General features: G+C 35.9%; 1 protein-coding gene across 1 annotated transcript in view; it reads right to left on the bottom strand.

Annotated features, from left to right (window-relative positions):
- The window catches only part of LUZP2 (leucine zipper protein 2), a 462,794-nt gene that overhangs the window by 19,616 nt on the left and 427,152 nt on the right, over positions 1 to 16,026 (bottom strand). Inside the window, exon 10 of the mRNA XM_059138518.1 lies at positions 5,093 to 5,185. Within this exon, the coding sequence (XP_058994501.1) occupies positions 5,093 to 5,185 (93 nt within the window). The remainder of the gene's footprint in view (positions 1 to 5,092; positions 5,186 to 16,026) is intronic.

Raw genomic sequence — 16,026 nt, 5'->3', positions numbered from 1 at the left:
TCACACAATGATGTTTATGTCAATGTTCACAGTGTCATTATTCAAAATAACCAAAAAGTAGAAACAACCCAAAAGGTATCAACTGATGAGTGGATAAAGAAAATGTGGTACAGTCCCATAATGGATCCTATTCAGCAACAGAAAGAAACAAACTCCTGATACGTGTTATGACATGGAGGAGTCTCCAAATCCTTACACTATGTGAAGTAAATGAGATGCTAACCACTCCCTGTTATATGATGAACTTATATAAAGAGGCAAATCTACACAGATAGAAACTAGGTTAGTGTCTGTCTGGGCTGAGGGTGAGAATAGAGATGAACTGTAAAAAGGCATGGGGATCTTACTAGGTGATGGACATGTTCTAGAGCTGGATTGTGCTAACAGCTGCACGACTCAATCAAGTTCATGAATAACTTAAATATATGCTTAAAAATGTATGGTTTGGGGGGCAAGAGGGTGGTTCAGTCAATTAAGCTTGTGACTTGTAGTTTCAGCCCAGGTCCTGACCTCATGGATCATGAATGAGACAGGATCCTCGCTCAGAGGGGAGTCTGATTGAAGATTCTCTCCCTCTCTCTCCCTCTCCCCAACTCACACATGTATGCTCTCTCTCTCTCTAAAATAAAGAAATCTTTTTAAAAATGTGTGATTTTTTTGCATGCAAATTACAGCTCAAGCAAAGCTTTTTTAAATGATCATTGTTTTACAAATAAGCTCTAATGTACATTTTTGTTCATTCTAGTTATTAGGAGAGCATGAACCTCTTCTGTTTAGAAGTAAATGGACAAAAATTAACTCATACAATTTTTCCTCCTGTATTTTATCTGAGAACAACAATATAATTGCCTTAATTAATTAACATGAAAGTCAGCGTCCCTATTAGACTTTTGTCTTTACTTGTGTATCTTCACTTGATCACAAAGGCCTTTGGATTTCTCAGTTTGATGTTCTGTTGGTTTCCTTCTCTCAACTATTTCTGTTACTGGCTTTATTCAGATCCCTATTTTTTCATACTTTCATTACTTTTTAAATGTTCTCATTTGGTAGTTTCTAGGTTTCTTAATTTCACAGAGTAGAAAAACAAATTAAAAAAAAAGAAATGGGAATAAAACTGCCAACTACAATTTTGCCAATTAAGGCCAGTAATATGAAAATTTACCTTAACAACTACCATCTACTTTCACTGTATAAAACTTAAGTTGCATTGATTAATTTGATTTAAAAAAAACCTCTTCCATAAGATGCAGATGTCAATTATTTAAAAATATACCCAAAGTATGCAGAATACAAATATGGAAAAATGATTGTATTAGTCAGTGTACTCCAGAGGAAAAAAAAATAATAGGATATACACATACATATATAAGAAGGGATTTATTATGGGAATTGGTTCGTGCAATTATGGAGACTGAGATATGTCATGCTATGTCCTGTGCAAGCTGGAGAATCAGGAAACTGGGTGATATAATTCAATCCATATCTTAAGTATTGAGAACCAGGGGAGCTGATGATGAGCTGAGGCCAAAGACCTGAAAATTGAGGAAAAGTGGGGGGTATGCTGCTGGTTGAGTTCCCAAGTTGGAAGGCCAAAGTACCAACAGCTCTCAGAAGGTGCAGCCACAGAAGATGCATGTCCCAACTCAAAGAAAGAAAGAATTCACCCTTCTTCCACCATTCTGTTCTATGTGGGTCCTCAAGGGATTAGAAAATTCCTATCCAATGCAATTAAATTACTTAGTCTACTGATTTCATGTGAATCTCTTATGCGAACACCCATCAAAAACATCTAGAAATAATGCTTTACCAGCTCTTCTGAGCATGTTGATGCATAAACTTAACCATCACAAATTTACCCCTTGTCAATTTGGCACCCATACACATCACTTTACACCATACTTAATCTCCAAATAAAGACAATAAGGAGGCCATAATTCTAATATAACTATCTTTCCTACAACAGAAAATGCACTAATCCCTTTTTCAGAAAAGGGTAAATTTATTTTGCTTTTATTTTATGAAACTATGTTTGGATACCTCATTTGGACATTCAATTAAAGCAGCCCAAGCTGAGTCTGCAGCTTGTTAAAGTGAAGTTGAAGGTATTTTCACGTTGTTGTATTAAAATGGAAGCAACCACATTTCATGGCATTAAACACAAATGAGAATATTCTGAGTGATTTTAGACAAGCTGAATAACAGCAGTTTTCATAGATCCAAAGATCCTCCTGCTTTGGGGTGCCTGGGTGGTTCTGATGGTCTGCCTTCAGCTCAGGTTGTGAGATCTCCAGGTCCTAGGATGGAGCCCCATGTCGGGCTCCCAGCTCAGTGGGGAATCTGCTTATCCCTCTCCCTCTGCCTCTCCCTCTGCATGTGCTCTCTCTGTTGCTCTCTCTTTCTCTCAAATATATAAATAAAATCTAAAAAAAAAAAAAAAAAATTTTCCTGCTTTCTTTCTGTAAGTTGAGATATCAGCAGAATTGGTCTTAACACTAGGGAATCCTGGAAAGGAACTAAGTTCTCCATGCTTAAAATTAATCATACTCTGGTTACTATAGTTGGGGTGATGATGGTCCACTAGAGCTCTCATGGGGAGCATAGCAGTGGATAAAATCACATAACAGCTTTCTGATCAATTCCACAGTCTTATATCAACACTGGTCTTGTAAATGGTTACATAATAAATGGTTTTTCAATGGATCTCTCCTACACACTATCAAAAGTCATACACAGTTTTTCATATTACCATTATGAGTCTAATTTAGGCAGCTCCCTCTTTAAAATGTAAATATAAGAGAGTAGGAGTAGCAGAAAATCCATTACTAAACAATATACTGAAACGATTATATCTTATCTAAACCAAAGTTTTTCAAATTATGGCTCACAAACCATCCACCTCAGAATCACCTGGGTTGGGAAGAGGCTTACCAGGTCCATGTCAAAAAAGAAAAAAATAGAGGTTTCATTTAGTCCTATTCATTTATAATTTCTTTTTTTTTTTTTTAAGATTTTATTTATTTGACAGAGAGAGATCACAAGTAGGCAGAGAGAGAGAGGAGGAAGCAGGCCCCCTGCTGAGCAGAGAGCCCGATGTGGGACTCGATCCCAGGACCCTGAGATCATGACCTGAGCCGAAGGCAGCAGCTTAACCCACTGAGCCACCCAGGCGCCCCTCATTTATAATTTCTTGAAGAATTTTTCAGAATCCTAATTTTTAAAAGCTTCCACATGATTTTTACTATCATTTACATGTGAAATATATTGTCAGTAAAACTCAACCACATAGTAGAATCACCTGGAGTAATAGAAAACATAAATACAGCTAATGTCTAGATCCCACACGCCAAGATGTTGAGTTAATTTTTCCAGCATCAGTTGGGCATCGGTGTATTTTTTAAGAACTCTCCAGGTGATGCTATTTTGAGGACAGCTAAGAACTGTAGCTCTAAAATTTGAAAATTGATGTTCATACCAGTTCCACTCATTCCTACTGCTTACATCTGGTGTCTTTCCCTCATCTCTTACTCTCACAGACTTGAAATGTAATTGAGTCCTTAACCTATGAATACTGAGCACTCTGCAAGACAAAGAGTAGCTTCTTAGAACTAGAAACTCAAAAGACTAAGATCTAGACAGAGGTCATGTTAGAGTGAGAGCATTCACCTTGGTGCAGGGGGAGGCAGATTTTTTAATGGACCCAGATTGGGACCTGCAACAAGGTAGCAGCTGCTTATGAGACTTATTGAAGGAGAAGGAATTATTAGGGACAAAAAAGAGTAGACAATAAAAGTAGAAGGAGAGTCAAACAAGCAAACAACCAACAATTTATGATTTTCAGCAGACCTCACTCCTGATAAGAAAAGTGTATCAGAACTTTGCTTTGGGAATCCTTTTGGCAAAACCCATAGAACTTTTCAGCTTTGTCTCCAGGCAGGGGAATATCTTGTTTGTTTGTTTGGTGAGCTTGGTGAAGTCCCAGCTCTTTTGCCCTTTTAGATGCTTCCAGCACCTCATTACAAGAACAGTTTGTTCAAGGCACATATGCTTGTGATCAGTACAGAGGCAGGAATAAGGCCACTGAATTACTCTTAATCTAAGAGCTCAAAGTGGGTACTTCTAAGGATAAGACTCAACATTACTTACACGGGTGTAGCTTCTAAAATTCTTTAATTTTCTTCCTTTTTTTTTTTTTTAAGTGATACACAATTAAGATACAACCCAGTTTTAAGCGTACAGTATAATGATTTGGTATATGTCTATGTTGCAAAATGACTTTTTGGTAGTTTTAAGAAAATATATCAAGAAATAAAAACATTCTCCTTCAAATTAACCCTATGATCTCATAAGTTAATTGGTTATAAACATTTGAAAACCTCAACTATAACCTTAACTCAGACCAAACTCTTTATCTTGGGAATCCAGGGTCTTTCATATTTAAGTCCCAAATTATCCTTTTAGGCATATATACCACTACTTCCTGCACTCTCTTCTCTAGTCATTTTATTGATGGTTTCTTGTCTCTGCACATTTACTCACACTGTCAGAGACCTATTTGCCTTTAGTAAAATGTTTCTTCCTACCAAAAACCTTCCTGAGTTCTTCATCTGCAAGTATGTCACAGAGATTTTCATTTTTACTTCTCATTAATTTTATTATGTTCTAAATTGTTACATGTTCAAATATACAAAGATTTGAAGGCAAAATTGTTGAGAAATTCATATTTCTAAATTCTCTTTGGCGGCCAATAAAAAGAAAAAAGGACAGAATCCATTAACTTATGCGTCTGTTCTACCTTATTTTCTTTGCTGTAGCCGGAAGTCTTTGTTGGGCATGTGGTTAACCTCTTGGCTTTCTTACCTCTCTGACAACTCAATTTCAGAGCACTCCAAAGAGTCTGGTTACCTTTCCTAACAGAACACCTACTTCATGGACATCCCAAGAACACTTGTTTTTTCAAATTTTAAAGTATAATGTTTAGCTAGTAGATATCACATATAGAATATTCGATGGTGGCATGAACTAGAATTGTTAAAATTCTTATGCCCTTATTTTCCTGTTGATTGCTATGAAAATCATTTTAAGTTATTCTTACATTTTGAGAATTGCACTCAGTGTTGTTTGAATTTTCTTCCTTTGTTATCTCAGCTTGAGAGCTCTCAGTCCTTCCAAGAATGGTTTGTTCAGGCTAGAGAAAAGAGAGAGCGAGAAACAGGTTCAACCAAGAGATCAATGTGACTTGTAAAATATGGTACAATGGCAACATCAGACTCAAGGACAATGAATACAATGGAATTTGTATATATACATACTCAAAAATTCATAATTTTGAAAGTGCATAAAATAAGTTCTGTTCTGTCTTGTATTAGTGAGGTCCAATGGCATTATTTTCCCACTGGAAATACTTCTTGCATAATAAGTCTTAAGTTCACTATTTCCACAAGGAGCTGGAATCCTGTCTTTTCTCATATTCTAAGTCCAAGTATATCTGAGAAATAAAAGTGTACACTTCATATTCTCAATCAGAAGGAGAAGACTTTATAACAGCTCACTGTAATATACACAGAGGATTATTTACTTCAATGCTAACTAACTAATGAAGCCTGGAAACCTTAAATATTATCCTAAGAGTCATCTCTTTAGGAACACTAAATCTTTTTTAAACATTTATCTATTCAAGAGATAGAGAGTATGAGTGGGGTGAGGGGCAGAGGGACAGGCAGACCCCCTGCTGAGCAGGGAGTCCTATGCTGGGATTGATCCCAGGACCCTGAGATCATGACCTGAGCTGAAGTCAGGTACTTAACTCAGAGTCACCCAAGTGTCCCTAAAAAAAATTTTTTTAAGGCAGTTTTTCAGGTGCTGGCCAGGGAAGAGTATGCATAATTAATATATGTAAATATCCCCATAGGCTGGCTAAGATTATCTACTGAAATGTGTGTTTCTTGGGCAAAGCTGATTTGAACATGCTGTTAGGCACATCAATCTGTGAGGTTACTATTGTAGGATAGACAAAAACTAAACTCTGTGAATGCTAATGTGCTTGGATCTGAAACCATGATCTCAGTGGATCATAGACGAGGAAGAAAAGGGGTTTCTAACCACTGGGGACCCAGGAAGACAAAGACAAGACTATGGTCTGATCAAAGTACCTAAACCGCTCAGATATTGTTTGTGCTACTTTTACACAATGCTGACCTGGTTTTCCATAGGCAGTTATATTCCTTTGCAGGGGAACAGTCTTACAAATAATACAGTCCTACAAATAATACTTTGATAAAAACAAAAAGCAAAGATATCTCATAAAACTAGTAGAACATTACATGTAAAAAAATCCATAAAGCTAGTAGCATCTTAGAGAAATAATAGAAAATCAAGCACTTTAGTTGACTAAAATAGTTCCTGTATTAAGTTACTCAAATGCTAGGCTTTACATATAATAATTGATAAACAACTACATACAATTTTTTTTTTGCTATATACGTAAAGGAGTTCAGCTTCATTGTATGAGTTCCAGAAGGCACTAAGTATTTCCCCCTCTCTTAGTCCCTTTTTCTCTCGCATTCTTCCTTGCTTAAGACCCCTGTCTTCTGATCTCCCCTCTCTACCTTCTGTAAGAGTAAGAAATTTAAACAGGAAAACAAAATGCCTTTGAACAAGCCAGTACTCTGTATTAGATATTGTTGTTGAATATAAAGAGTTGAGAAAGGTGTGGTTTTTGCCTTCCTAGAATTTATCCATTCTGATTTTTATTCACACCAGTAGCCCCAAGATAAAGCAGATTAATAAAAGAGGGCACAAACAAAACTGTATGCATTTGGAGAGAATGGAAGTTAAATCCATTTAGGATAATTATAAAGGGCTTGATGGAAAAGGCGAGCTTTAAAATGGGCCTGTGAGTGATTAAGACAAGAGTGAGTGAGAGCATCCTAGGTGAAGGGAAGTGTATAAGCAAAGATAGGTAGAAAGAATATTCAGCTGGGTTTTTTTTTTTTTTCCCTGTTGTTTTACAGGGTAGCAATAGAGTCAACATGAGAAAAAATGCTCAAGAAAAATGCTACAAAGTAGGAAGACAATTCCAAAATCAAGCAGCAAAGTATGTGTTTAAATTTAGTAGCCAAATAAGAGTCCGCTGGATATTTTAACGCAGGCATACGACATGGCTAGAGCCTCTGTTAGGGTAATATAGCAGCACTATAAAGGCAAAAATGGAACAGAGGAAAATTAGGGGGTGGATATCAAGAAAGAAACAATAAACATTGATCAAGTAGATGGTAACAAAGGCTGAACTAAAGTATTAATTCTGGCAATCAAAAAGAGATTGCTCTTTGTTGCGAGCAAAGATTAGAACCTACAAAACTGAAAAATTCTATAGAAATAGAGAAACCTAGAGAAAGGCAGGTTCACAGCAAAGAGGATTATTTGTGTATTGCTAATAGAGAATTTAAAGCCCTTGTGACTCTTAAATAGCTAGACAGTACTCAATAGCCATGTTAAATATATTAACATGAATCAAAACAGCCATTTAATCCAGCTAAAATCTACTGGACTTCCTATAACCTACAAATTACAGATAGTTAGAAGAAATAGGTTAAAAAGTGCAGGGGTAATACATAAATGCTAGCAGTGAGGGAAAGTCTCTTCCAGCAATCAGAGAAAGAACCCCAACTGCAAAAAGACAGAAGAAATCCCATTAACAGGCTTGGAGTAATTTTAGTAGGTTTTGTTTCTGTTAAAACAGCCAAATCACTGAGCAAACAGCCCCAAAATCCCTCTGAAAATTTATTTAGTGTATAATAGCATTAAAGGAAACTGAAACACAAAAGTCATTCATCATTCTAGCAGTAATTATTTTGACTTCTCAATATTGTCTTTCAGTCTTTGCCCATATCCTCACGGATATTTATAGAGTCACAATTACAGTGCTCATGACATACTTTCTTCTGTTTTTATACACACATGAATGTTTTATCTACCTAGAGACAGACATAAGGCTATAAGCATCCTTTACATGTCTAAATAGTATTTCATAGAATGACCTTGCAAAAATGTGTATTTCAGTTAAAGACTTCAGTGGTTCTGAATTTCAGGTTATAATATGATGAAGACTATCAGTCTTCTTGGTACCAGTCTGCAGGATAGCTCATATCACACTCATCACTCGTTTAAGTATCTGACTCTTTATAAGCTGGGAACCCATGAAGGAAAGATATCGTGCCTTATTCATTTGGAGCCAGTACATATTTTGTACTCAGTAAGTTTTGTTTTTCCTTTCATCATTTATTTAAGATCTATTTCTTAGGACTAAAGGAAACTAATAATTAAGGACCAAAACTAAATCAAGAGGAATGGCTATATTTATGGTAAGAGAAATCTTTCCAAAACGTGGCAATCAGAATTCCTTCTAGCAGCATGAGTCAACACTAATTGTGCATCCACTCTGTAAAAGTCGTGTGTTTTGAACTGAGATCAAACACTAAAACTAAAACATAGTTCTTGATCTCAAAGAGCTATCATTTGCTCCTCATTAATCGTCATTGTATCTTCGACTTTCCTAATAGCTCCTGATTTCATTCTGGAGGGTTGCCTCTTTCATGGTATGGTGTTTCCAAAGTACTGTTTTATGTATCAAATTCCTTGACCCCTCTGATATTGGCACATGACCCAAGTCAGATCATGATACCTCCATTCTTGGAATATTGATTACATTAAGAGGAGGCCATAAATGGTTAGGTACCATGGTTAATTCTGTTAGGGTGCCTTGTCCAAGTTGCTTCTATAATACAACCCTTCCTTATGGTTCATACGTGCAGTCTTCTGAAGCAGCCTTTGTTTCTGCCCATTTCCAAGTGTGTTATTTCTATCTTTTCCTTTGTACTAGGAGCTCCTGATGTTATATGAATAAAGTCCCTTCATTTAATCTGGTAAGGGTCAGTGTCGGTTGAATGTAATCAGAGACCTGGTTGATACAGGGAGTCAAATCAATAAAATAAAACTGATAGCAAAACATAAGGGCTGAGATAGAGGTTTACCATGGAAACTAACAGAAAGGAAACAGAACCCAGAATAAATAACAAAGGAGTATTATTCAAAGGAATAATAACAGATTCACCAGTGATGGAGATTACATTTTAGGGTAGATATTCAATATGTTCCTTAAAATGTAAATGTATAGCATATTAATACCTTTTAATGTTTGAGGTTTTTTTTTTTTTTTATAAAAGTACTGTACATTTGTGAAAATGCTCCCAGATTTTGGTGGTAAGGCTGAGACAGGGAATATGTCCAAAATAAAAGGTCTTCTCTATCTATCTATCTACCTACCTACCTACGTCTCTGTTTTTGTGGGCTTCTGCTCTTTGGACAGATGATAAAAAGAGTTTTATTAACTATTAAGTGCACAGAAAGCAGAGGGAGAAGAATGACAGTGTAACTTTTCTCTTCCATAAGTTTGCCAAGGCTACCCTTGTGCTCACATATTAATAAACTGAGGTGCCTGGTTTGCCAATGTCTCTATCAATACTGAAGTTATCTCCAATTTTCTTAAGGAAAAAAATTACATATATTACTTACAAAAACTGGAGGAGATGATACATTGCGTCACCAGTGTGAGCAACGAAGTATAAAAAGTTAAATCACTTTAAATACAAAAATTTAGTATTTAACTGAGGAACTGTTTACATTTAAATATAATACATGTTATCTTTAGCATAGGCTTTTGGCTTCAGTGAGATGCTCCTTGTGGAAAGAAGCCTTGTTGAATATGATGAATTAATACAGAATGGGAACTGACTTTGGAGAAAGATAATGTATTTTTGGAGTTAAAGAAATGAGGTCTCAGATTCTGGGTTAACAGTAAATAAATTGGGGATGGGAAATTTATGTAATTTCAGAGGGTCTCTGTTTACCGCTGCTTTGCTAAATTAGGTCAAGAACACCAAACTCGCAGTATGGTTTTATTCTTTTGGTTGTTGTCAGTTTTTTTTTAACTTTACATTTTTAGAGCAATTTTAGGTTCACAACAAAAATGAGGGAGGGATGCAGTGATTTTTCATACAGCCCCAGTCCCACACATGCATAGCCTCCCCCATTATCAACATCCCACAGCCAGTTGATACAAATGTTATCAAGGATGACCCGGCATCAACACATCATAGTCATTTAGTGTCCATAGTTTTCACTCTTGGGTTTGGAATAATGTATAATAATATCTACCCATTATTGTATTATCAGAATATTTTTCATGGCTCAAAATCCTCTGTGTTCTACCTATTTGTCCTCACTTTCCTCAACCCTGGAAATCATGGTCCTTTTGATTTTTCCATAGTTTTTCCTTTTCTAGAAAGTCTTATAGTTGAAAGCATATAGTATGTAGCTATTTTAGACTGACTTCGTTCATTTAGTAATATGCATTTATGTCTCCTCCATGTGTTTTCATGGCTTAATAGTGCATGTCTTTTTAGTATTGCTTAATATTCCATTATCTGGATGTACCATAGTCCAAGACGAGATGACTTCAGTGGTGATTTCTACAAACACATAATGAATAATTAATACCAATCCTTCTCAAACTCTTTTTAAAAATGGAAGAAGAGTAAATAACTCCAAACTCATTTCACAGGATCAGCATCACCCGGATACCAAAGTCAGACAAGTGCACTGCAAGAAAACAAAGTTGCAGGATAAGATCCCTCATAAACACGAATGCAAAATATTAGCAAATTGGGGGCGCCTGGGTGGCTCCGTGGGTTAAATTAAAGCCTCTGCCTTCAGCTCAGGTCATGATCCCAGGGTCCTGGGATCAAGCGCCACACCAGGCTTGCTGCTCGGCAGGGAGTTTGCTTCCCCACTGGCCCCATCTGCCTGCCTCTCTACCTACTTGTGATTTCCGTCTGTCAAATAAACAAATAAAATCTTTCTAAAAAATTAGCAAATGAAATTAAAAAATACACTGAAAAGATCACATACCATAATGAAGTGGGATTTTTTCTAATGATGCAGGATAGTTCAATATCTGTAAATCAGTCAGTGTGCTATATCACATTAACCAATAAAGGATAAAATCATTTAAGTATCTCAGTATGCAGGAAAAGCATTTATTAAAACTCAATATCCATTTACTTTCCAAAAACTCTCAACAAAATGGGTACAGAGGAAACAGACTGAAGTGTAATAAAGACCATATACAACAAGCCCGCAGGCAATATCATATTCAATGGTGAAAAGCTAAAAGCTTTTCCTCTAAAATGAGGAACAAGACAAGAATACCCACTCTTGCCATTTTTATTCAACACAGCATTGGAAGTTCTAGCCAGAGCAGGTAGGCAAAATAAATAAATAAACAAATAAACAAACAAACATATGGTATCCAAATGGAAAGAAAGACAGAAACTTGCCTTTGTTCACAGATGACATGATATTATACATATATAGAAAACCCTAGGGGCACCGGGGTGGCTCAGTGGGTAAAACCTCTGCCTTCAGCTCTGGTCGTGATCCCAGGGTCCTGGGATCGAGCCCCACATCGGGCTCTCTGCTCTGCGGGGGGCCTGCTTTCTCCTCTCTCTCTCTGCCTGCCTCTCAGCCTACTTGTGATCTCTATCTGTCATATAAATAAATAAAATCTTTAAAAAAAAAAAAAATAAAAAAAAAAAAAAAAAAAAAAAGAAGCTAAGAAAACCCTAAAGATCACTCCCCAAAACTGTCAGAACTAATAAGACATTTTGGATCATAAATGAATCCAGTTGCAGGATACAAAAACAATATATAAAAATAGGTGTTTCTAAATGCTAATTATCAGAAAGAAGAATTAAGGGGATGCCTGGATGGCTCAGTTAGTTAAGCATCTGCCTTCTGTTCAGGTCAGGATCCCTGGGTTCTCAAACCAAGCCCTGTGTTGGGCTCTCTGCTCAGCGGGGAGTTTGCTTTTCCCTCTCCCATTCCCCCTGCTTGTGCTCACAATCTCTCTCTCTTTCAATCCTGTCAAATAAATAAATAAAATCTTAAAAAAAGAAAATACAAGAAAGAGGAGTTAGGAAAATAATTTCAGTTACAGTAGCATTAAAGAGTATAAAATGCTTAGAAATAAACAAAGATTTGAAAGACCCGTACACTGAAAACTATAAGACATTAATGAAAAAAACTGCAGAAGACACAAATAAGTGCATGAATATTCCATGCTCATGAAGTAGACTCAATATTATTAAAATGTCCATATGACCCAAAGAAATCTATAGATTTAATGCAATCCTTATCAAAATTCTAATGGCATTCTTCACAGGAATAGATTAAATAATCCTAAAATTTATGTGGAACCACTAAAGACCCTGTATAGCCAACACAATCTTAACAAAGAACAAAGCTGAAGGCATCAGGCTCCCAGATTTCAAACTATATCATAAAACTATAGAAATAAAGTACAGTATTCGTACAAAAACAGAGACACATGGATCAATGGAACAGAATAGAGAGCTCAGAAATATACTTGCACATATATATTCAATTAATTTATGATACAGGGGGTCTCTGGGTGGCTCAGCGGTTTAAAGCCTCTGCCGTTGGCTCAGGTCATGATCCCGGGGTCCTGGGATCAAGCCTTGCATCGGGCTCTCTGCTCAGTGGGGAGCCTGCTTCCTCCTCTCTCTTTGTCTGTCTCTCTGCCTACTTGTGATCTCTGTCAAATAAATAAATAAAAGACATCTTTATAATTTATGATACAGATGCCAAGACGATACAATAGGGAAAGGACAGTCTCTTCAATAAATGGTGGTGGGGAAACTGGACATCAACATGCAAAACAATAAAACTGGACAGCTATTTTATACCATACAGAAAAAGGAACTCAAAATGGACTAAAATCCTGAATGTAAGACCTGAGACTATAGAATTCCTAGAAGAAAATGTAGTTAGTAAACTCCCTGACATTGGTCTTGAAGACGATATGACACCCAAAGTAAAGGCAACAAAAGCAAAAATAAGTGAGATCACATCAAACCAAAAAACTTCACGGGGGAAAGGGTACCATTACCAAAATGAATAGACAATGTACTGAATGGGAAAAAGTATTTTCAAATCATTTAAAGATGGCCAACAGGTACTTGAAAAGCTTGAAAAGATGCTCAACATCAGTAATCATCAAGGAAATGCAAACCAAAACCACAATGAGACATCACCTCACACTTGTTAGAATGGATAGTATAAAAAAAATAAGAATAACAATTGTTGGTGACAATGTGGAGGAAAGGGCACCCCACCCCGGCACTGTTGGTAGGAAGGTAAATTGATGTGGTCATTATGGAAAAAAGTATGAAGTTTACTCAAAAAATTAAAAATAGAACTACTATATGATCCATCAATTTATTTCTCTGAAGAAAACAAAAACACTAACATAAAAAGATATATGCATCCCCATGTTCACTGCAGCATTATTTACAATAGCCAAGATATAGAAAAATAAGTAAGTGTCCAACTATGGATGAATGGATAAAGATGCAAATATAGTATTATTAGATATATATAATATTAATCAGCCATAAATAGAATGAAATTTTGCCTTTTGCAACAACAGGGCTGGACCTTGAGAATCTCACGTTCAATAAAATAAGTCATACAAAAAAGACAAACAGTATGGTCTCACCAAAATCAAAAAACAAAAAATAAAATGAAGAAATAAGTTCATAGACAAAGAACAGATTGACAGTTGTCAAGGTAGGGACTAGGTGGTGGCCAAAACGGGTGAAGGGGGTTAAAAGGTTAAAGGGTATACATTTTCAGTTATAAAACAAATAAGTTTTGAGGATTTAATGTGCAGCATGGTGACTACAATTGATAATATTGCATTGCATACTTGGAAAGTTACTAAGAGAGTAGATCTTCAAAGTTCCCATCACGAAAAAAAAAAAAAAAATTGTAACTATGTAGGAAGTGGATGTTAACTAGAAATTACTGCATTGATTCTTTTGCAATATATACGAATATCAAATCATTATGCCATATAACCAAAACTAATATCATGTTATGTGTCAATTATATCTCAATAAGAACATTGAAAAGCCAAAAGGGAAATAGGTACATGTAGCAATGTGGATGGTGGCCTGCCACTGAAATTATATTTATTTTCTAATCACAAACTTTGATGTTTATAAATTTTTGAATTGCAGATTAATTAAATTACTGTTTTCTTTAAATAAATACAAAACAATAACAGAGCATCTACTTAGTACACTATCTGGTATACAATGGCGTCCCCACAGAAATATATGTTAGGTCCAATGGCAAAAGAGTAAATATTATCTTATATGGTAAAGGATGTGATGAAATAGGGACCTTAGGAAGAGGAAATTACCTGGTGTCTTAGTCCAATCAGGTTGCCCTAACAAAATATCATATACTGGGTGCCTTAAACAACAGAGTATTTTCTCATAATTCCTGAGGCTGAAAATACCCAGATCGGATTTAGCAGGATTTGGTGTCTGGTGAAGTTTCTCTTCTTTACCTGGAGACTGCTGACTTCTAAGTGTGTTCTCACATGGCAGAGAGAGAGCAAGCCCTCTGGAGTCTCTTAAAATCCTACCAGATCAAGGCTCTAACCTTACGACCTTAAGTACTGAATTATTTTCTTAAAGGCATCTTTGCCAAATACAGTTAAAACTTCAACATGTGAATTTTAGGGGGACACAGTTCAGCCTATACCACCCTGGATTACATGGATGGGCCCTAAATATCCTCCTGAGTGTCTATCTAAGACAGAGGGAGATTTTATTTATATACACAGAAGAGAACACAATGTAAAGATGAGGTAGAGACAAGAAGGATACAGACAGAAGCCTAGGAATGTTCACATAACCACCAGAAATTTTAAGAGGCATGCATAGAACATATTTTCCCCTAAAACTCCCAGAGAAACAGTTGTCAGAGGTAGGGAGGTGTACTGTGAGATTTCAGACTTCAAGTCTCTAAACATGTGAGAAAATAAATCTCTGTTATTTTAAGCCATCACATTTTTTTGTGATGTTACAGTAACCACAGGAAACTAAACAACTACCTCTTCCAGTAATTTAGAAATGTGTTAGATACTCATTTTCTTAGCACTTGAATATGTTCCATAATTCTTCCCCAAGCAAAATAATTTTAAATTTCCTCAGAAGTGCATCCAAGATTCTCTTTTCTTTTTTTAAAAAGATTTTATTTACTTATTTGAGACTGAGCGAACAGAGCTTGAGCATGGGGAAGGGCAGAAGAAAAAGCAGACTCCCTACTGAGCAGGGAGCCTGATGTGGGGTTTGATCCCAGGAACCCTGGGATGATGACCTGAGCTGAAGGCAGACACTTACTTCACTAAGCCACCCAGGTGCCCCTCTCGTCTTTTCTCTTCTTTTCCCAAAGCTCGAACCTTTCAAACAGCATGAGAACCTGTCTTAAACATAAAAACTATTAAAGAAACTGCTTTATAAGTGGATGAAATGAGCATCCTTGGCAGTATACTTGTCAAAGAAAGAATCCCAGAATCATTGGCTTATCTTAGTCATTTTCATGTTCTGTTAGAGAGAGTATATATATATATATATATTATGTGTGTGGATTTTTTATACATTGATTTTTATATACTGTGTGTGTGTATTTTTAATATATCACATGAGGAAACTGGAATAGGTGATGTGTGAAGTTCTTTCCTTAGTAGCAGAAAGATCCAGAAGAATAATCAGGGAATGTGAAAGTGAATGGCATGGAAAAATAGCTTTGATTCTTAGCTCACAAATCGTATTCTCACAGCAATGGTAAGTGCAACTATATATATATATATATATATATATATATATATATATATATCTATGCAAACATATGTAAACATATACATCAAAGCATATGTATTTCAACTTGTAAGCACTTTAAATAAAATATTTAGTGTTCTTAAAACAGAATGATATAGATTTCATTTCTAACCAAGACTGAATAACAGTGATTACATTTACTCTCCTACCTGAACAAATGAAAAAAAAAATTGGAAAAAAAGTAAACAATGGTATTAAG

This window comes from Mustela lutreola, chromosome 1, assembly GCF_030435805.1.
Source record: "Mustela lutreola isolate mMusLut2 chromosome 1, mMusLut2.pri, whole genome shotgun sequence".
Lineage (NCBI taxonomy): Eukaryota > Metazoa > Chordata > Mammalia > Carnivora > Mustelidae > Mustela > Mustela lutreola.
This window is presented reverse-complemented; position numbering and strand designations above follow the sequence as displayed.